At 35.0% G+C, this 22,663-nt stretch overlaps 1 protein-coding gene across 5 annotated transcripts in view; it reads left to right on the top strand.

Moving 5' to 3' along the window:
• Nucleotides 1-22,065, top strand: part of LOC115451555 (keratin, type I cytoskeletal 9) — a 37,299-nt gene extending 15,234 nt beyond the window's left edge. For 4 of the 5 annotated variants that reach the window (XM_030179913.2, XM_030179905.2, XM_030179936.2 and 1 more), the window contains exons 2-5: nt 5,869-5,936; nt 18,837-18,971; nt 19,430-20,234; nt 21,949-22,065. In XM_030179913.2, the coding sequence (XP_030035773.1) occupies nt 5,876-5,936; nt 18,837-18,971; nt 19,430-20,234; nt 21,949-22,009 (1,062 nt within the window). In that variant the 5' untranslated portion in view covers nt 5,869-5,875 and the 3' untranslated portion in view covers nt 22,010-22,065. Of the gene's footprint in view, nt 1-662; nt 750-5,868; nt 5,937-18,836; nt 18,972-19,429; nt 20,235-21,948 lie in introns of those variants that run through there. The other variant, XM_030179930.2, reaches the window with a different exon arrangement.
• The last annotated feature ends 598 nt before the right edge of the window (nt 22,066-22,663 follow it).

The raw sequence follows: 22,663 nt of genomic DNA on the forward strand, positions 1-22,663 counted from the left end.
AGATTATAGGGATTTTGCTCTACGCTTACAGTTAATCCATAATGATTCGTATTACGTGATGATAAGCCTTTCTAACATGGTTTACGGATTTTGAAGATGTTAAATCAATAACTTAAATTATAGAAGCCGTTGCTGTTGATATGGAATATAATAGAATTATACGCTAAGACTTCGCCTAAATAAGTGATTGATGTAGATTTAAAAGGATATAGGTAAATATAACAATTCTTTTTTAATTTTTCCCACTGCTGGGAGTAAGCTTCTATTAATACGAAAGAAATTTCTCCCACCAGGCGCTTACTTCGAGCAGAGAGCAGACTGCATCAAGTAAGCATGTTCCCTTATAATGTTTTTGTTCACCACTATAATTAACAAAAACTATCTAAGTAAGGTCTGAAAATCGGAAGTGCTTGGGAACATATCCGCCACCTCCAGCTAAGCAATCCCTTCCCATTTCACTAATCTATAGCTGCTTACGACAATTAAGGTTCATAAACCCGTAAAATAGGAAAGATATTGTCACAAAGTCGAGCAACCCAAAGTAAATTATATTGTACAAATTCCAGAGTTTCTATCGCGTGACTAGACCGACTTTTGACCTTCGTCCCTGCCCTACGACCTCGGGAACGCCTCACCTCGTCGCACCCTGATGCCTAATTAGTTGCCTAGTGTTTTTCAGTGGGATTGGTCGGTTAGTCGTTCGGTTGAGGTTTGTGTGTCGGTGTTCGGTCCTGACTTTGTTGAGGAAGGTAAATATGCATATTATTTTGTGAGGGTCCTATGCTCGTAGAGGAAAATAGTCGTAATATTGTTTATGCGATTCTAAATGTTATTGTTGAGTAATTGAATCAGTTTATCAATAGTTATGGTTTGGGATTTATCCACTAGATTTGCAACATCATTTTAGTTTTCATTTTTGTATTTTGATCTTATTACATTGTAAATATAAAATCTAAATTTCTAGCAACAAAAAATCCTTATGGCCGATCAAGTTGATTCTGATCTTAAATTGTAGCTACTTAATCTTAAAACTAATGTTATTAGTTCTCTTATCGAAACAAGCTATGATGTCTATTATTTTCTAAAGCCAATGAACTTCGCACAAAGGTTAGAAGGTCGCTTAATCGTAACCCAAAATTATTTGATAAAGGCTTAGCTACTTCATTGTTATATTGAGCTCTATTCAGCAGTGTAGCCGGTTATTCTATTTTTAACTTCAAATTGATCTGCAATTGTCCGTCAATGTCAATTGTAGGAAGTTGGAACTACGTCTTTAAATATACTGAATCAGTCTTAAGAAAATAATGTGAAATTGAATTCAACGTGAAGGCTTTTTCGGTTTTGACTATCCTAATCAACTCAGTATAATTAAATTATAAATCAAATATAAACGAAAAATAAGATATCACAAATACATGATAACAGTCAACTACACACAATCACACACGCATACTTATATTCAAGTCATGTGCCGTTCTGACTGATTTTAGATTCCAAAACATATAGGTCCAAAACAAATATTAATGGAAACAAAAATTCTCCGAGTAGTGCATGTATCCACGCCCATTTGTTTTACAGCCAGCTGCATGCTGTCAGTTGTCACTGTAGCAGTGAAAAAATCTAGACAAGCCTGATAAGAATTAGCAACTGTTAACAACAATGTAAAAGATAGCGCCAGAAAAGATGAATTTGAATTGAGCACTGAATTAGATTACAAGTCACGTATAGTAGCAAACTAATTCGCTGCCTTACTGTTAACATTTTGAAATATAGTCTTAGTTGAAAGAAATGTTAAAAAACATATTTCATTTTAACTAGCTTGAAAGTAGTTTTTTTGCTACAGACAGTACCAAAGGTAACGAAATACCCGCCTTTATTGTTAAATTAATTAAGAGTATAAAATCAAACAGTAATTATTCCATTACTAAGCGTTATAACATGTACAGTGAATTCCTAGTATTCATTTGTATTTCAAACTTAGCAATATCGGTCATATCGTCTCCTGACTCATCAGTATTCAAAACATTTACAATAACCCAATTATTTATTCATACTAATTGATGAGTAATCAATTTATTATAAACACAAAGTATTGTTATTAATTTGCCATCATACCATCCTCGTCTTACTGTGGCGAGTGGTATTTGATGTCAGGTATTCAGTACTTCGTGATTAGAATTTTAGTTTTTTAACGTACGAGGCGAGTTCGATAGCCTAGTTGGGAGTAGAACGGATTGCGTAGACGAATGTTCGCACGTTCAAATCCCAAGGGAACACACCTTCGTTTTCTCTAAAATTAGGTGTGCATTTTCTATGAATTATTGTTTGATTTAACGGTGAAGGAAACATCGTAAGGAAATCTGCATACCCAAGAAGGTTTCTATAAGAATTTTGAGAGTGTGTGAAGTCTACCAATTCGCACTGGGCCAGCGTGGTGGACTAAGGCATAATCCCTCTCAGAAGTAGAGGAGGCCCGTGCCCAACAGTGGGACAGTATTTAATATAGGGCTGATATTATGTTTATTATATATAACGTACGAAGTACTTGTGAACTCTTAGTTTAATTAAATACAAAATGGAATTTTTGGGACATCTATAAAACAATTAATTACTGATAAATAAGTATAGATTGCTTTTCTCTTCTCTATTTACCTCTAGACGTTCTATATCCAGAATTATGCTGAAGTCATCATAAATCCACTCCCATAATACAAACCTACCAGAAATATAGCGTGTATTTTACGACAGTGTAATAAGGGATAGTTTATGTCCAGGGAAAATGAAAAGTTTCCCGGGGAATAAACATCGTGGGTGAAGGTGGCTCGTATATCTGAATCATAAAGTTTGTTCTAGTAACGAACTCAGTCAGGAAACGTCTATGGCCTAGCTCGTATAAAAGGTGATCCGTAGCCTAGTTTTAGTTATGACGCTGACATTTCAATAAACATCGAACTAATATTTACAAGGTGAAACTGAAATCCGGAAGAACTGTCAATTTATGTATGTTATGAAGTTGATATTTCAATAAACACATCGAACTAATATATACAAGTTTTACTTTTTTTTTTATCTTTATTTTTTAAATAGGAGTTTTGTCACTTAGTGACTCTGACACTCCCGTAAAAGACTAATACATCATATCGATCTAACTAACAATAATATCGACGTCAAACTAGAATATATAAAGGTAAAAAGTTTTACTTGTATGTGAAAATGAAAATCCGTAGGAACTTATGTTTGTATAAATACCAGTGGTGGAGGCTCCATATAAACAGATTATTGCCGGCTTCCCTTTATGTAGAATTTATCTAGAATGTAATTATCATTAGAACCATTTGCAGACGGTATTTATGCATATTACTACCTATATGTTATGTCGGGTTCCCTTTCGGCAAATTCGCTACTTATAAATACTTCTGTCGTCTATAATCAAGTACTGTACCACTTTGTTATGCATACAAGACTTAACATTTAGCTCATTATTACAAGGTAGCTTAGAAATGCGTTAAACAATATAAATATAGACCGGACATCAGGACCAAATTCGTGTCCAAAAGTTATTACCAATTGATATAATGAGTCGTCTAATTTGAAATGTGTGTGTGACAATATGTCACAGCGTCCCTAGATATGAATACAAAAATAACATATGCTTAATATACGCGTAAAAAAACTCGCAAATGTCGATATGAAAGAAATATGGAGCACTTTACATTGGTGTTTTGATATTTTACAGTAGATTGAGTAACCATCGCATAAGCGCAAAGTTTTGTATGACAATCTTGCCAATGTCCGCTCTATATGTATAATCTTTGGTTGTATGTTATAATTCTTGCACAAATTTAATTATAATCACATGATTTCTTCTTTTTCAGTAAACATTTCCAATAATCCCGAAAGATATAAAGGGGGAATCATGAATTTTTGTATTTTCTAATTTATAACAATATGAAAATTTGAAATATATTTTTTTAACGTCAATAAAAATTTATATAGAACCTTGTAGTAGTGAGGCCTAGAATGTTGTTGTCGCACGACAATGATTCAGTCATGTTGTGCTTTGGAATGCAATCTTATTTAACAATAGTCAGTTATCATCAAGCAAGCTAGTTTCTTGGCGCGTCTTTTAGTTGCATAAAAAACAAACACACATCACGCATTCGTCCCCGAAGGGGTATGCAGAGGCGCAACTAAGGCACCCATTTTTCGCCAAGTGTGTTCCATCCCATGATGTGATAGGGGGCGAGCCTATCGCCATATCGAGCACAAATTCCAAACTCCGGGCTGATACTGAATAACGCAAATATCACTGCCCGGCCGGGATTCGAAACCAGAACCTCAGAACGCTGCCGTACCGCGCATGCAGTACAACTACGCCACCGAGGCCCTCAAAAAACTCCACTGGCTAATTCTGAAGAAATAGACTTTGTTCGATCGAATTAAAATTAGGATCGGCAGGATGAAATCGCTCTGTGATTGAAGAAAGTTCTTTTTCCCTTCCCTTAAATTTAAAAAAATAAACAAAATATATACTAATCCGCTGCAACTTCACTACAGAACAAAGTTCCGAATCAATTTTCCGGAACTGGCTCAAGTAACGAGCCATGAAGAAACAATTAGGCAGTTCAGTATCGGAACAAGCGTGTTTTCAATAAAGCGTTACAACCTGTGTCATCCCCTCAAACGGTTACTTGCGATGCTCACTCACCGTAACAACCTACGAAATAGTTTCGGGTAGGATGTCCAGGTGATCTGTATTTTACAGGATATTTTGTTATTGATTGATAATTAGATGAAATAGAATGTCATTGCAACGAGAATAAGTTGTGTTTAAGGAACAAAATGGAAAGAATATTTGAGTAGAATATTATAAATAAATGTAAAGAAACATGTGTATTTTAATTTACTTTTTTGCACCAGTCTGCAATGTAGGTCAGGACATCTGACGGGAAGTTAACCACCGTCCATGAAAACGATTTGAAAAGAATCATTATGTGCTGCACTTACAAGAAAGAAGTGGGTATTAAGAAAACGTGGGAGGCCATGTGGACGCCATGTCTTGTGAAGTGGTAGGGTATATTCGCCCAGAAAGATCCCTATACAATATGTAAAATCCTCACTACTGGCCCAAGTAATTGGGTCGCGTTTCGGGATAATTCCGTTATATCCGGCTTCAAACAGACCGGCATAATTATGACCACTGGCAAAGGATAATCATTACTCGTCACTCGACCCTTAACCCCACTCCGCAATGAACACTTTGCTGTGCCGTAAAAATAAAAATCTCGTGTTCCGAACGCGAAGCCCCGTCAAACAAGCAAGCTGAGCTGGTAACCCTAGTTCCAGGCGATATTGCTCCTGCTATGCGGGCGTCATAAACTTCTCGCTAGCTGTTGGACAGGCGTGTGCTTGGAATACGTGGCGAGTTAGACAACTTTGTTGGACTGTTGTACTTATGAGTTAGTTTGTAAGGATTATGTGGTCTCGTAGTCTTGACAAATCGTAACTGCTGTTGTTTGTGTGTGTATCCTTAGTACGTAAGTCTTGAGTTGTGCTGTTTCTGTCTTAGCTTTTATGGTAATTGGATTCTTATTCATTCTGTTATCTGAACTAATAAGAGCTATCGTCAGCCACGCTTGTATGATTAATAATAAAATATTATAACTATTGTACTACGCTATTGTATTGGGTATTACCTGTAAAATAGTTGTATGTGGAAATAAATAAATAAATAAATGATTCGATGTAGACTTTTATAATTATGAATACCTACTTAACTTCGAAACAGATGTAGCTCTTTATATCTACGTAATCCAGAATACTATACCCAAAGATGAGACCGTATAATATATATTTATTTCTTCACAGGCTAACCATGGACTGGCGGACTGTGTTAGTGACCTGCGCCTTGGTGTTCTACGCTGATGCATTTTCGAGTATGTACACAATTAATTAATAATGAAGATTAATCTGTATTTAGTAAAGTTTGAGCCACATCACAACATCCAACGTCGATATAGACTATATTATACTGTTTACATGTACCCAGAACGTCAGGAATCTTCTCAAATAAGGTAGTTGACGACTTACTTTAAATACACTTATCCAAAACGTATTACATCAAAAATGTATCGCAACAATAATTTTCAAAATCCGCGCAATAATAAATAAAGAATAATCTTTGAAATTTGGTGGAAAGGGAAGCCATCAAATTACAGAAATAGTGAAATGTGACGTCACCCAGTGCGGTAGGCCATAATGCCACGTGAGTGAGAAAAAGACAGCGTTATAACCCCACCACGCATCCACTTGTGCTTACAATATTTTAAATATGAATAACTGCTTTATTTCTCTATGAATTTGATAGTGATTTCACAAAATATTTTATCATATTATTTTCCTTTACATATAAAATAATAAACTAAATCAAACATAAGAAACTACCCTATTGGGGGATAGGGGCCGAAAACGGACAGTCTCGCTTTAGGTATTTAATAACAAATGAACACAAACACCCGACAGACACTAATCCAAATGTCAACTGTTGAATTTAATTACAAGCGTATTCCAGTCGTTATCAAATGATATTGTCATTTGATTGTGTTGAAATAGGGTCGGAAATGGTTTAGATTGTTTAGAGTATATAATTCAATTCAAGATAATATTTTAATAGACTTCGAAAAGGAAGATATTGATTTACATAATAATATATTCTAATAAAGTAGCGAAAAATTATATAGGAATATACATTAGGTACTTGGTATGCTAGTCTATGTAAATAGATATACTCGTATACGTACTACATTATATATATTTTAGTGCCAAACAGTTTACAATCATTCTTGTGTCCAATTGTGCAAGACGCCAACCAATAATTACTTAGTATCATTTTCAGTCGATTACGAATAAAGAATTCAAGATGCCGTTGTTATCTTAGGTTTAACACACTTATGTATTTGGGCATATGGACATGTTGGCGCTTAACAAATGCGAGTGACCTGATCGTCGCATAATTAAAAAGTATAAAACGAATGACCATTTAATGTTATTCTAAATGTGGCAATAATAACGTGTTATGTGAACTATAAATAAATCCGGTTTGAGAACTTGTATAAATCATATAGGAACCTCGTCTGTGAAACGAAGAGTATTTTTATTATTGCTTTTAATGACGACAGCTCGCCTTTCCCCTGATGGTTAGCGATACGACCGCCCATAAACAGTAGAAACACCATCCAACACTTTGAACTATAAGTATTGTTTAGTATTCCACTGCGCTCGCCATCCTGAGATATGAAATGTTAAGTCTTATTATGTCCAGTAGTTACACTGACTACAATGCTCTTCAAACCGAAACACAACAGCTACTACCTACTGCTGGTTAGCGGCAAAGTAACTGACTCAAGTCTGATCAGGGTCATTTTGACATTGTGTTAATAAATAAAACCACATACTCATCTTTATCTCTGCTAACATTGTGCCAAAAATCTGCCATAAATAACGAATATTTTAGCCAAAAATCCTGATTTACTTTTGTGATTGTTTGATCATTTTATTGCAAATATAGCATCATCGTGAATATATTGTTTACTGAAAGTATGAAGTCGCAGCTGCGATGAACTCTTAGAGTAGTAGTAGTGGCCTTAGGGCGCGTAAAATTAAAGTTACTTTTTATTTATATTTATTTTGTTCCAGACTTACACATTTTATTTTACATCTACCGTTCGAGTAACTCCTTGTAGTGTTATTTTCAAGATATATATGTTATATCATTTGGTAACGCAATATCAAATGACCCTGTAAATCTACTATAAAATTTGCTAACAATGGGTCATCGACGATATATTCAATACCTCAAATTATTCAAATAATGTGTTAAATTCATGTTAAACAATGTAATATGTAAAGATATATTTTGTCTACGAGCTCATTCGTTTAACATCCAGATGTTACCATACGATAACACGGATCCGTTTCCGGGCCACAGAAGGTTAAAAAAATATATTCATGTGTTTACGTACGGAATAATGGTTAGGTTGAAATTTTCGCTATTGAACTACATAAAATTATTTTCTGACATGATTTGATAGGGAGGGAGCCTATCGCCATATCAGGCATAAATTTCAGACTTCGGGTCGATAATAATCAGAAAAACCAAATATCATTGCCCGATCCAGGATTCGAACACGAGACCTCAGAGCTGTACCTAGTCGCACCGCGCACGCAATACAACTGCACGAATTAGCAGTTCTATGTTTTTTACATTAAGTTTCGTTCGTGGCTTCGCTTGCGTATAACCTTCATTTTCTGTCCATAAGTATTCTAGTCAGTTGTTAAATCTCATAGATACCACTATAGGCCGTTTTCAATAAACAATCCAAATCTTAATCTTCGGTCCGATCCAGAGAATAAATCTGTCAAATATAGTAATTTGTAAACATGTCAGAACTATTGTGTGCTTAAAATGTGGTAAAAAAAACACGACTTCGTGACGTTTTATTGTGATTGGTCGAGAGACAACCACGTGACTGTCGCATTGGTCTCTCGACCTATCACAAACGTCAAATGTAAACGACATCGACTTACGAGTCGTGTGTGGAACATTCTAAGATAGCTCATTGGTCCATTGTCACGATGGATTGAAAAATAAAAAACGCCGGTTAACGTTCTCTCGGCTTTTCACCTCTTGTAGAAAAAAGAAAAGGTTAATATTTATAATAATGATTTCTTGTATTTAAGCGAATGTTAGAATTTAAAATTAAACTATTTTTCGGATTTTTTCGCGATTTTCATATTTTAATTTTCAATCCGCCCGTGACCACGAAGGTTGCAGTCTTCAAAACACTAGAAGAAAATTAAATTATAAAAACCGCGATAAGATCCGAAAAATAGTTTATTTTAATGTTAATGTTTATAATTTATGAATAACCGACACAATCTGTATGGCGGTTGATGATATATTACGGTCAGTCGTTATATTTGTTAACCTTATATTTTTATCTTTAATGTACCTCCTAAATCTTGGTAATGTAATAAAGACCTCTTTGACGACAGAACCTTTTTTTTCGTTCAATATTTAAAGACGAAAGGATAGTATATTTTTTGTGGTCAATTTATCATTTATAACAGTCATTTTCAATATTTGGCAGGCGTGATGTCTATCCTCAAAATTCAGTAATTGATTAGATAACTTACTATTTTTCTGACAGAATTGTCAAAATCGGCACTAGTTGCCATAATAAAAAAAAAATATTATCGCCGAAAATACAGGCAACTTCAGTCCAGGAAAACCTAACGAGCCTTTTCTACCCAAGGATCTCTCGCATTTATAATATTAGTAATAAATTTGCACTATTTTTGTTAAAAAGTTACTTTTCGCCTAAATACTTTAAACATTACATGGATATTTTATGATTAATAAAAAAATCAAGTAAAAGTGCAAAATGTCGCTTACGATGTTTTTCCTGAAAAAGCTCAATGAAACAAAACAACATCTACTGGAAAGAGCTAGTACAAAAACTATCTACATATTTACTTACACCCCTAAATATAGTGTATTCTATGGACATAATTGTCAATGTTCTTACTGTACACGTAACATTAATATTTTATCATTATTAATGAAAAGAAACCTAGTAAAAAGTGCGTTATGTCGCTTACGATATTTTTCTTGAAAAGGGTCGATGAAACAAAACTACATCTACTGGAAAGAGCTAGTACAAAAACTATCTACATATTTACTTACACCCCTAAATATAGTGTATTCTATGGACATAATTGTCAATGTTCTTACTGTACACGTAACATTAATATTTTATCATTATTAATGAAAAGAAACCTAGTAAAAAGTGCGTGATGTCGCTTACGATATTTTTCTTGAAAAGGGTCGATGAAACAAAACTACATCTACTGGAAAGAGCTAGTACAAAAACTATCTACATATTTACTTACACCCCTAAATATAGTGTATTCTATGGACATAAGTGTCAATGTTCTTACTGTACACATAACATTTATAATTTATGATTATAAATGAAAAGAAACCTAGTAAAAAGTGCGTGATGTCGCTTACGATGTTTTTCTTGAAAAGGGTCGATGAAACAAAGCAACATCTACTGGAAAGAGCTAGTACAAAAACTATACATATTAACTTACACCCCTAAATATAGTGTATTCTATGGACATAAGTGTCAATGTTCACTCAACTTACTTCAGTCAGATATTGCTCAGATCCATTACCGTGCACTAGGTTCGCCATCTCTGACATCCGAAACGGGACGGCTGGAGTTACGAACATTTGGCACTAAAAGCATATATCCTCGGGTATATGTACTAGTTTTACGTTTAATATAATAAGTTGTTTGTGATTCTTGATATTTTGACGTATAGAATTTTATAGTAAAACTTTTTTTCTTGATAATTTTTTTTTGTGTAAATCATAAGCATGGTAAAGATTATTTGAATAACGAAAAAGCAGTTAAACATTGTTTGGATGCCCTTAAAATGCTTTTTAAAGGCTAGAATGATATCTTAACTTTGGACATTATTTTAACAAGTTTTAAAAAAGCAAATGAAATATTTACGTACTTATCCCGAATACTTCCCCCATATTAGCTCACACTAGCACACGAGTACCAACATAGCGGAACGCGGAGTTATGTGCCAACATTATGATGTACATTTTTATTTGTTTTTATTGCCTCTAAAATGCCACTCTCGTGAACGCATGCCGCCCTGGTACTCTTGAAACGTTTTCGAGGTAGATTTTGGTTTATTTTTATGTTTAGCACACGTTTTATTGCGTGCATTTGTGGATATAATATATTTATGCCTTAAGAGGTGTAATGTTGACTATGTCGCTAATGCATTTATAAAGTACTGGCTTTTGCTCGCGGCTTCGCTCGCGTGAAGGAGTTTTCCGGGATAATTTTTTATTTCGACCTCTTTGATATGTTACTTTATATTATGACCAAATTACACAAAATCATTATAAATTGTAGCCTATGTGTTATTCTGATTTATAACCAAAATTACTGTAAAGATTCATCCAAATTCGTTTAGTAGTTTTTTCATGGAAGGGGAACAAACATACATACATACATGCATCCTCACAAACTTTCGCATTTATAATATTAGGATATTTGTCGTATGTATTCTTAGAAATTGTTAACGTGTTAGGTAATTTATTGCATAGCAACTACTGTAGGCTTTTCCAAGTCAAAATTAAATTAGGTACCTATGTGATACTAATATATTCGTCATTAAATTTTATGCCGATTTACACGTATACTTAAAACAAGCATTCAACATCAAACTTACTTTCATGAATCAGTAGAAAACAATGAATTAATTGAATGACTTCATTCACGCGGTCAACGTTCATTAGGTATTCAACTAACAAGAAAAATATTTTTAATTCCCTCTGCAATAACTGGTTAATGACACTAACTTACGTGTAAAAGTTACTCATTGACGATTACTCATCAGGGCCCTTATTCTGTATGATAGTGTAAACGCGTAACGCGGCCGTGTCATGTTATCTTCGAGAAATGTGTGTGGAATGGTATTCTGTAAGCCAAATTTCTATAGTACTAAACATGATGGGTTGTGTTACATGCTTGTTACGCACTGTCAAAATAACGTGCGGGATAGAGAATAAGGCCCCAGTGGCGACATGTCCATACCCAATTCCTATCGGCTTCCATTTTAAGTTTGTCTTAGTTTGTTTTCTATTCAATTGGCCGCGATATGTCTTAACTGAGGCAATTTTTTGCCTCGGGTTACCTTTTGAAATATTTCATCCTCCGCCACTGTTATAGCAATAGCGTCATCTTTGACGTAGAAAACGAAAGCGAATATGTATAATTTTCTTGAGTTGATGACGTCAGCAGTCGTCTGTAGTCTGTTCCTTATGTTGACGCTTATCTCATTGGTCGTGATAGGTTAAGGCTAAAGACTGACGCACTGACGTAGTAACTGACGAATGACGCTAAAAAGCAGCGATAGTGTAGTTGGTTGTGGAACGGACTGCCGACACGAATGTCCGCAGGTTCAAAGACAGGGGGCACACACCTCTGAATTTTCTAAAAAAATATGTGTATTCTTTGTGAATTATCGCTTGCTTTAACAGTAAAGGAAAACATACCTGAGAAGTTCGCTATAAGATTTTTGAGGGTGTGTGAAGTCTACCAATCCGCAGTAGGCCAGCGTGGTGGACTAAAGCCTAATCCTTCTCAGTAGTAGAGGAGGCCCGTGCCCAGCATTGGGACAGTATGTAATACAGGGCTGATTTTTTTTATTTTATAATGAAGCAGACGTACAATTCATTCAATACTTGTAATAAATATTAATTACCAAGATAGGTCTTGGTCCTATAGTGGGCCACTAGAAGCTTTATTTTTGCTTCAAAACTATTTATCTACGACTTACTAAGGCATATCGTTCACCATATTCAAAGTGGTTTCTATGAAGAGGGAACAAAACAAATTATCGACACCCACGCAGCATTTTTTAAACATATTTAATATATCGTTGGTTGACTATCACACGGTTTTATGTTATATTTTTTGCGCAAATTATATATATCACATAATCACATCTTTTTCAGTAAAATTATCTTCTAATCCCTAAAGATAAATAAAGAGGAAACCAAGAAATATTCTTTACTTAGTTTTAACTATATCAAAAAAAAATCCTCTAACATTAATAAGATTTGCCTCTTATGAGTGTATCGACAAATGGACAATGACAATAGTATATTAAATATTATATAGTCAAACACATTCAAACTTTAGCTTTAGAATCATTTTACTTTGCGTATAAAAGTATTCATAACGTTTGATACGTGTGACGAATGACGTCATGAAGCCCACGCGCAGTTGCGCGTGCGCAACGTGTATAAGGTTGAAGGTATGCGCCTATGACTACGTTTCCACGAAACCGGGTCTCGTGAGCAACTCTGTCTATATCGCAAATGTGAGAACTACTGAATATTTGGATGATATTGCTAACCGAATTAAATAGTATATACTAACAGTTATAATAATACAGTTTACTGGTGGTAGGTCTCACATAGGTGAGAGTATGTCTGGGTAGGTACCACCGCAATGTATATTTCTATCGATGCTATTTCTACTCCCAAGCAGTAGTGTGAAGTCACTGTTGTGTTTCGATTTGAAGAACGTTGCAGCCAGTGTAACTACTGGCTATAATAAGACTTAACATATCATGTCACAGGATGGCTAGCGCAGTGGAATATCAAACAATACTTTGTAATTCAAGGTGTTGGATGGTGTTTCTACTGTTATCGGGCGGTCGTATCGCTTACCAACACGCGCCAACCATCATTTAGTACTTTACAAAGTATATTCAAGTATTAGTATCTTATTTGTTTGTTAATTTCTTTTACACTTACGATGCCTAATCTACGAAACGCCATGGCGCCTTGTAATGTATATAAAGTACATTATTTATAATTATATTTTTTACAGTACTCCATTCCTTTCAATTAACTTTTGCAATGTTATCCAATGTGTACCACTAGTAAACGGCATAGCAAATTGTCGACTTCCTTTTTAAAAATTTCACACGCCGTCGGTAAGTTGAAATAAAATAAAAATAAATGCACATAGCACGTTGTCAGTGTGCATTCGACTTTACAAACTCGACGCTAAGCTCTTCTGACAGCGCCTAAAATTGTAAGCGAAAAACGCAGCGGTTTCACGAACGTTAAAATGCAGTAGAAACAAAGATGACTTTATTGCGTCTCCTCGGAACACATTTTCGGATTAAATTTCGTGTTTTATCACTCCTGCTTTGGTTTACTGTTGCGACGGTAATGCGACAAATACTCTTGAAAACATCTTTGAGTTTCGCTTTTAGTTATTTCGGTGGTATTTTACGCTTGGAAGTTGTTTATATTTTGTTTTCGAAGATGCGGTAAAGGAAATGCATTTGCTTTGCATTTTAAAGGCGATGTTTGCAACGTCTAGAGACTTTCTCGGCCTCACACCACTACAACTCCTGTAAGCCAGGATCAGTAGTTGCACGCATTTTATGACACCGAGCAGTGAAGCTCGACGAGTCTCAGGGACTATCTGTCTTTATCCCGCAATGAAATTAATCAAATAGAAAGATAAGGAATTGGAAATATTAATTGTCCACATCCCTCCATAGCAAAGCGTTTAGTGACGATTGTGCTATAAACCTTTTATTTGGGTTCCCTAGATAGATAACTGAATATATAATACATAAGTTTTTCCATTTGAAATAAACAGACCCGAATTGCTAGAAATTTAAATTTGTGAATTGGATATATTGCCTACTTCAACGTTATGGAACGAAAAAATAACCTTGCCAAAAATGCGTCCGATATCTATTGACGCTTCTGCCTACCCCTTCGGGAATAAAAGCGTGAAGTTTTAAATACGTTCACGCGCTCGCTCGTTATGTAGCGAATTGATTTATACGCGCCCCGTGATGTCGTGCCGCACAATCTCACCCCCTCTGTAGGGATTTGGGAAATTGAGTGAAAAATACTGCATGGAGCTTTTTATACATAATTTCTGGTTCACGTTGATATTGTTTAACGGTGTTGACGCGTTTGTAGAGAAGCGATATAGCCTCTTCATTTATTTGTTGAAAAACGAGCTTTAGCCTGTGTGTATAGGTTTCAAAATTATTAGTCTTAATTATAAACTTGTTTTAGCGTTAAGGGGTGCTTAAGAATTGCTTAAATAGCTGTCAAAAAATCACCGGTTCTTAGTTTAAACCTTATTAAGAGCCAAGATGGCGGGTTTTGACTTACAGCTGATCGGGTTAATTTGTGTTTTAGCTAAGCATAGTTTTGCGTAATTTTTATAAGTAAGACTGTATAAATGCAGCCATCGTTTACTGATCTCATTTGCGGTCCATATGACGTTTTGAACCGTACCGAACACAAATACAACTATGAGCAAATCATGATAGAAATAGCGTATGTTGGAGAAAATAACGCTTTTAGAATTTATTAATTGGACTACACAGAAATCTCGTTATCTAATTGGAAATATTTATTTCCTATTAGCAGAGGTTACATTACATCCAATATATAACAGTAACATTATCTTTTTGTTGTTTACATCATGTTTAATTATTTATTTTATTTATTAATTTGTCTAGCCAACAATTGTTTACACCAACACAATTTTTAAACGGAAACAATCAATAAGACTTATACCTAAGTGCCACATTTTCTTACAGGCTAATTCCACATGCACAAAATACATTAAAATAAAACTATATCATTAACAATAATAGAATAAACATCATGTATATCATGTTGGAAAAAACTATGACAGATATAATGTCAGCCAGCTAAATGCATACATATAAAAGCTTCAACAAATCATGTGTAGTTGCTCGAGTTTTAAACCGTAAGCCAGCGAACTGGCTGCCGGACTTAGAAATTAGGGGAGAGGTTATTTGGGCTAATAATTCTTAAAAATGGCGCCTTGGCTTGGTTTTACTATCACAGTTATATAGAACTAAAGTTGGTTAATATACATTATAGATTTTGTGAGGGTTCTCAGTCAATTATTTTAATAGATTTTTTATGCTGTTTTTACTTAGGGATTTTTATCCAAAGGTGGAATGTCAGTCCCATGGTATCCTAATCCATATAATGCTGACAAAGCAGTCTAATTAATAAAAAATGCGACTGACTCACCGACGCATAAATATTTTAAAGAAATCGCTAGCTTCTTCTGAAATGATTTGAGCCAATATTGTGGTATTTCAAACACTATTGATGGGAGGTTATATATGTGAAAATAGTTTGAAGCTGTTTACTCTGTTTAAGATCCTGGGTGGTTGGACGATGTATTAAAAATCTATATTTTTAATTATTTATTTAAAAATATAGATTTTTAAATAAATAATTAAAAATATAGATTTTTAATACATCGTCGTACAAAAATGTCAGTTGAAATTCGAATGTATTACACTAAATTGCAATGAAAGCTAATAAGAGAAATATATGTGTACCGATTAATAATAAGATTATACATAAGTTCACAATTTTTTAATTTAAACGTCCGATATAATACCTTTAATATAATATAATATATAACCACAATTACACAACACAAACAACACAACTCCACACTAAAGTTCGAAAGATCGAAACAATTTCAATAAATATTCGCATTGACAAATAAAAATTCAGAAGCCCGTGCGAACTTACATAGAAAATATGGGAAACAAGACAGCCCAAAAACAATTCGAGGTGGCAAAGTTTGGGCGCCTTTATTACGCAATGTCGACTTGCGAAAGCCCTCATCTAACTATATAATCTTGGCGAACCCTCGCAAAGGTGTCACGGTCACGCGGCCCCGGTTATAAAAATTCCAATAGACAGCAGAATAAAATATATGATATGAAGGTATTTTATCCATTTTCAAACAAGTATTTTTTTACCTTAGTCCCGATATTCGTTTTATTCCGGTGAAGTGGGCACGATTGTAACACGACTCCTGCAGATAATGCCTCGAGTGTATGAAAATGATTTATTTTACGAACGAAATTGTCAGTTTCGAATCAACGTGGGAGTGATATGGTACGGTTTGGATTTTGTGATGGGTTGTCTGTTAGATAATCGGGTTTCTCTATTATGTGTATCAAGATGGATAGAGAATAAATTTACGAGGCTTTTTTATGAATTAATTTAGTTTCATGGTCGTCGACTGCAGTTTTTTTGTACGTGCACGGCAAAGCGACCCAACTGCGTCTGATGGTAATTAGAGTGGGGTTCAATAGAATAACTGACGAGTAAAGATTATCCTTCGGCAGTCGACACAGTTATTCCGGCCTGTAGGAACCGAATATGCACAGGCTGATCCCGGAACGCGACGTTCGTGTGCCAATATGGCGGGTTTTAACACCTTGTGTACGGTGGTCGCTATCCGGGCGGATATAAAATATATCCTACCACCAACAAAATATATTCGAGTATAAATTTACTATTGAATTTTAAAGTCTGTTGACGTGCAAATAAACAAGGATATGTTAGAAAAATTACTTAAACGCTAGTAGTGTCTCGTAAACAATTACGCATTCGATTTATTTTCCTCTTGGTTAGAGATTACGGCAGAATTAAATTACAATTATTGCATTTAATTAACTCATGCATAGCTAATGTCTGATGCACAGTTCATTACATTAATGTAGATATTATTAATAATAACAATGATGTCAGTCCTATTATATAGTGTCGCACTGCTTGGCACGGGCCTCTTCTACTACTGAGAGGAATTAGGCGTTAGTCTACCACGCTAGCCTAGTGCGAATGTGCAGACTTCACATACCCTCTAAATTCGTTTAGAGAATTTTCAGGTATGCAGATTTCCTCGCGATGTTTTCTCTCACCGTTAAAGCAAGCAATAATTCACAAAAAATACACACATAATTTAAGAAAAGTCAGAAATGCCTTTAGGTTTTGAATCGCCAGAAATTCGTCTCGGCAATCCGTTCCACACCCAACAAGGCTATCGCCCCTTATGCAGGCATGGTTGCTTCATGCCATAGATTGTATGCACACACACAAACATGTACACCTTTTATCTCCGTAGAGGTAAGACAGAGGCGCAACTGGTGAGCGCACTTTCCGCCACGTGTATAGGTTTGTATGTCAAAGTATAGAATCCGGTGTTCGGCATTAAATGTTACACATAGCGCTATAGACTTTTTCCAATGTGACGCAAATGTAAAAGTTGTTCACGCGGTGCAAATTCGTTCGCGGGCCCAGTGTGGGCTGCAAACGTGGCGTTGGGCAGGCTTGGTATAAACCAGAGATATGAATTATTTGAAATATATGTATTTTAAATACAAATACAAAATGCAAAATACCTATTTTTATTTTATATTTGAAATACTTTTTTCGAAAAGTATTTAGTATTTTATTTGAAATACTTTATATAAATATTTTGTATTTGTAAAATACAAAATAGTTTTGTTACATTTTTAATTCATTTTTCTTATTTTTCATGCTTTTAAAATTCAAAATTAGGTTATTTATAACTGATCGTAATCCTTGTCACCAAGAACAATATTATGCCTACATTGCGCGTCAAACAAAGAAATCAATGGCGATGGCTACATTTGATCTGGAAACACTACAATATTTAAAAGATGAAGACAATGCTTTAGAAAGCCTTGAACAGATGTTCAAATGTAAAAAAAAAAAAACTCTTCCTTAAATATAATACCTGCTTACCAAGTTCTGAACCTTTTGAACTACTTTCATTTACAGAATTAATTTGAAAGAATTAACATGAGAGATGAACTCTTTGAACATACACTCGTATTAAATTCAGTTAAATAAGGACCAGGTATTTTATTTGGAAAACCTATTTTGAAATTACGTATTTTGCATTTTGTATTTAAATACTTTTATTTAAAACTATTTTGTATTTCTATTTTAAATACTAAACTAAAAATGTATTTGCATTTTGTATTTAAATACTTTTACTAAACTATTTTTCACATCTCTGGTATAAACATATCTCCAAGTTACGTATGAATTAAAAAATAAGGAAAAATTAATTAGGTTACGCACAGGCACACACAAACGCTCCTCTAAAAAAACTATCTCCTTTATGCCTGATATCATAGACGAATATATAATACTGGAAACCTGATATTTAATCGAGTAAACAAAATGTAAATTCGTTATCGACCTTAATATATATCTATCATCTTGTATCACTCTAGTATCTTAGGGCAGTGGATTTTAATAAATTAATAAAAAAGAAAAAAATACTAAATACTTATCGAGAACTAATAAGACAATTGAATTCCAGAGTACGGGCGCACGTGTAAAGACATAGGATGTCTTAACAGCGAGGTTTGCGTCCTGGCAGAGGACCCCTGCACATTCGGCCACAGCTCTAACTGCGGCACCTACCCAACCTGCAAGAAGAAGTCTCAAGTCGAAGGTAAGTGTTATTCATAAAAAAAAACAAAATATACATCACGCCTTTACCCCCTAAAGGGTGAGCAGAGGTGTAACTGGTGCATACAGTTTTCGCCACATTATTTCCGTCATATGAAACTTGTGGTCAACCCCCAAACCCCAAAAAACACACTGGACTCGGGGCTGATACTGAGCAGAAATTCATTTTTTGAAAATCCAATATCGCATTGCCCGAATCGGGATTTGAACCAGAGACCTCAAAGCGATAGTGGTACCGCGCTCGCGAAGCAACTATGCCAGCAAGACAGTCCAGTTATTTACCACACTTTATAAGTAAAGCAAGACTTGTTCAAATTATTTTGTTAAAGTCACCATTAAAAGATCTAGGTCTACTACTACCAACCCAATTCCTCCACATTATTAAACAAGTAACTGTCAACACACAATAATATATAAAAATAATAACGTCATAAATTCCAGGGTCACACTCGCAGCCTGCCGAGCCGCCAAAGCCAGCACCACCCAAACCTCACCCGCCAAGCGACGACTCCGTCCCCAACTATAAACCCCCCGAACCCCCCACGGGAGGAGTATCTTTCGGTGGCAACACTTTCGGCGGAAGTTCTGGAGGAAACTCTCCATATGGAGGCAATTCGCCTTACGGAGGCAATTCTCCTTATGGGGGTAATTCTCCTTATGGAGGAAATTCTCCCTATGGAGGAAATTCTCCCTACGGAGGTAATTCCCCTTACGGTGGAAGCAACTCGGGAGGCAACTCCCCCTATGGTGGAAGCAACCCAGGAGGCCATTCTCCCTATGGAGGCGGTTCGCCCTACGGAGGGAGTTCACCATACGGCGGTTCCAGCGGGGGCCACGGAGGTAATCCTTATGGCGGTGGGTCCAATCCTTACGGTTCCAGCTCAGGGTCGGGGGGTAAGAGTCCACTTGACAGCATCCTAAACAGCCTCAGCAACTACGCGGGAGGCGGCGCTGGCGGCACAGCAGGCGGGGCTGGCAACAACGGCCTCGGCAATATCTTCGGCAACCTCCTCGGCAATCTGTCTAAGAACGGACTGAGCGGCATTCTGAACACCAGACCGATCATGGAGAACCCGAACTATTCCTCATACAGTTCTAATTCGAGGAGTTCTAATTCCCAAACTTATCCATCAGGATACCAACAGAGTTACCATACGCCGGACCAAAGCAGGAACTATGATAAGAGTTATGCACGTCATAATGGTGCCACCACACGCAAGCCGGTCAGCTACGGGTGGCACGTTAGGTAAATAAACACAAGTATGGGTGTGCCTTAGTTAATTTGTTTGCAACACCACTAGATATTAACCTGCACTAACTGCATTTCTGGCTTATTGAAAGGTTTAACCAATATTTTCAAGAATTAATTTTGAGCATTAAAATCTGTTTCGCTAGAATCTCTAAAGATCTTTGGAACAGACATTCTATGTACTGTGATTTAAAATACTCGTTTATTTCAACTGAGGCATTAATTTTGTGATTCTTTTTACTTTTTAATAACTATGTAATCGTAATTAAGAAAATATTACTATTATGGGTAAGCTTATATTTTTTATTCTGTATAAAAAAATATATTCAACAGTATGTATATACTAAATTAAAAGGTATTAGTATACATTTTAAAAGTTACAATACCACTATTTTTATGATTCTCACAAGTTTTTATAGTTGATATTTTTATACGATATATTACTATGAAATTGCTGTCAAAAATTTTATTTGCATGCATTTGTTACATTGGTACGTGGGTACTTTTATTACTGTGGAGGCTATTATTTCTTTTTTTTTATTTGAACTTTCCCATCCTGGTATATTTTTACTGGCAACACCCATTTGACTACACCTGCTTATATAGGGTGTTTAAAATTAATAAAAATATTTCCGAAACAAATGACATTAACTTTTATAAATATAAACAGGATGAGAAGGTTTTAATACATTGCAAATAAAGCAATCATTTGACAAGGTTAAAGCTCTGACAATGCACATCACATAATGAAAAATAAATGCTAACTTTAATTTGCACGTTGTTACAACACTTACTAAATAGTCACATTGACCGCAAAATGTACTTAAAGGTCAATTAATATCATAAAAGTGAATAATTCAGAGTAAGTTATATTGTTATATAAAGAACTAATTTTGGTGTTAAAATTTTTGTAAGTCTTAGCATTGTTGTGACTCCAAGTAATGTCTTTCAGGATGAGAACAAATATACCAGTAATTTTGTTTATAAGATTTTATGCATGATATTATAGACCTTATTACTCTGGACAATTCTATGCTGCATCGCTTAGCAGCGAAATTTTACAGATTTTATAAGAAATCATGCTAAGCAGAGTATAGCAGAATAAGACTCATTCATAATTATTGTCAGCCGCAGAATTATAGCTCTTAATATGAACAATTTGGTAACATTGTACCCTGAGTATTTATTGATTCAGTAAGAACTGAAGATTCAATACAAAACACAATAAACTATATATGACCCAAGTTACATTTGATGACAGTAATGTGAAGGATTCCTTAGTCTGTATTTACAAAAAAAAAATGTAAAAAGTTTGTGCAGAAACTACCAAATTATACAAAACTTTTTGTAAATAGCCTTATTGCTAAAAATCATTCTGCCAAAAATCATCTCAAATGTATAACTCATTAGCACTTATTCTAAACATTTGTAGCTAATTTTTTCCAATACTTATGTGTACCGGACAACTTTCGGATATTTATAAATTGTATTTATCACACCCTGTATATAAAGTGTTGAATTTTTTTATCCTTTTTTCCCTTAGTGTTGCCGTTATTATGGACTTAATTACAGCAAAAACTCATACAATTAAATAAATTTTTGAATATCCGAAAGGTCAATTCACTAGCTATCAAAGCACTAATACTCGCTGTATAATATTGAAAATATACAATTAAAAGTGCCATTTTTAATACTAAAATTCTCGTTTCAGCGTGGCATTGGTCTTGACGTACCTGACGCATCGATACATGCCAACTGTATTACATACATAATTGTAAGAATAAAACGGTGTTATTTATATTTTATTAAAATGTTTAGTTTATGATTAGTGTTGTGTTTTATTTGGTTCTAGAATATTCCCCAGTCCTCCTAGTATTCCACAAGCTAGTAATGGAAATTAGATTTCTTTAGCGTAGGAATTCTCGTGTCTTAATATGCTAAATAATAGCTAAACATGCGAAATAAAACGCATAATTATATTTTTATAAACGTTTACCTGCTCTACCGCTCTCCTTTTTCCCCATAAACCATTTGACAAAATTTGCTGCCACAGCATAATACAAGCATTTATTTTGTTTAGTATTCATACGGGCGCAGAAGAGAAAACATCTCATAAACTTGTTTTAGAGTTAAGAGGTGGTTAAGAATTGCTTAAATAGCTGTCAAATACATCACCGGTTCCTAGTTTAAATCTTATTAAGAAGCAAGATGGCGGGTTTTGACTGACAGCCGATCGAGTAAATTTGTGTTTTAAGTAAGCATAGCTTAGCTTCTATAATAATAATAATATCAGCCCTGTATTGTATACTTGCCCACTGCTGAGCATGGGCCTCCTCTACTACTGAGAGGGATTAGGCCCTAGTCCACCACGCTGGCCTAGTGCGGATTGGTAGACTTCACACACCTTCGAAATTCCTATAGAGAAG

This window comes from Manduca sexta, chromosome 12 (assembly GCF_014839805.1).
Source record: "Manduca sexta isolate Smith_Timp_Sample1 chromosome 12, JHU_Msex_v1.0, whole genome shotgun sequence".
Lineage (NCBI taxonomy): Eukaryota > Metazoa > Arthropoda > Insecta > Lepidoptera > Sphingidae > Manduca > Manduca sexta.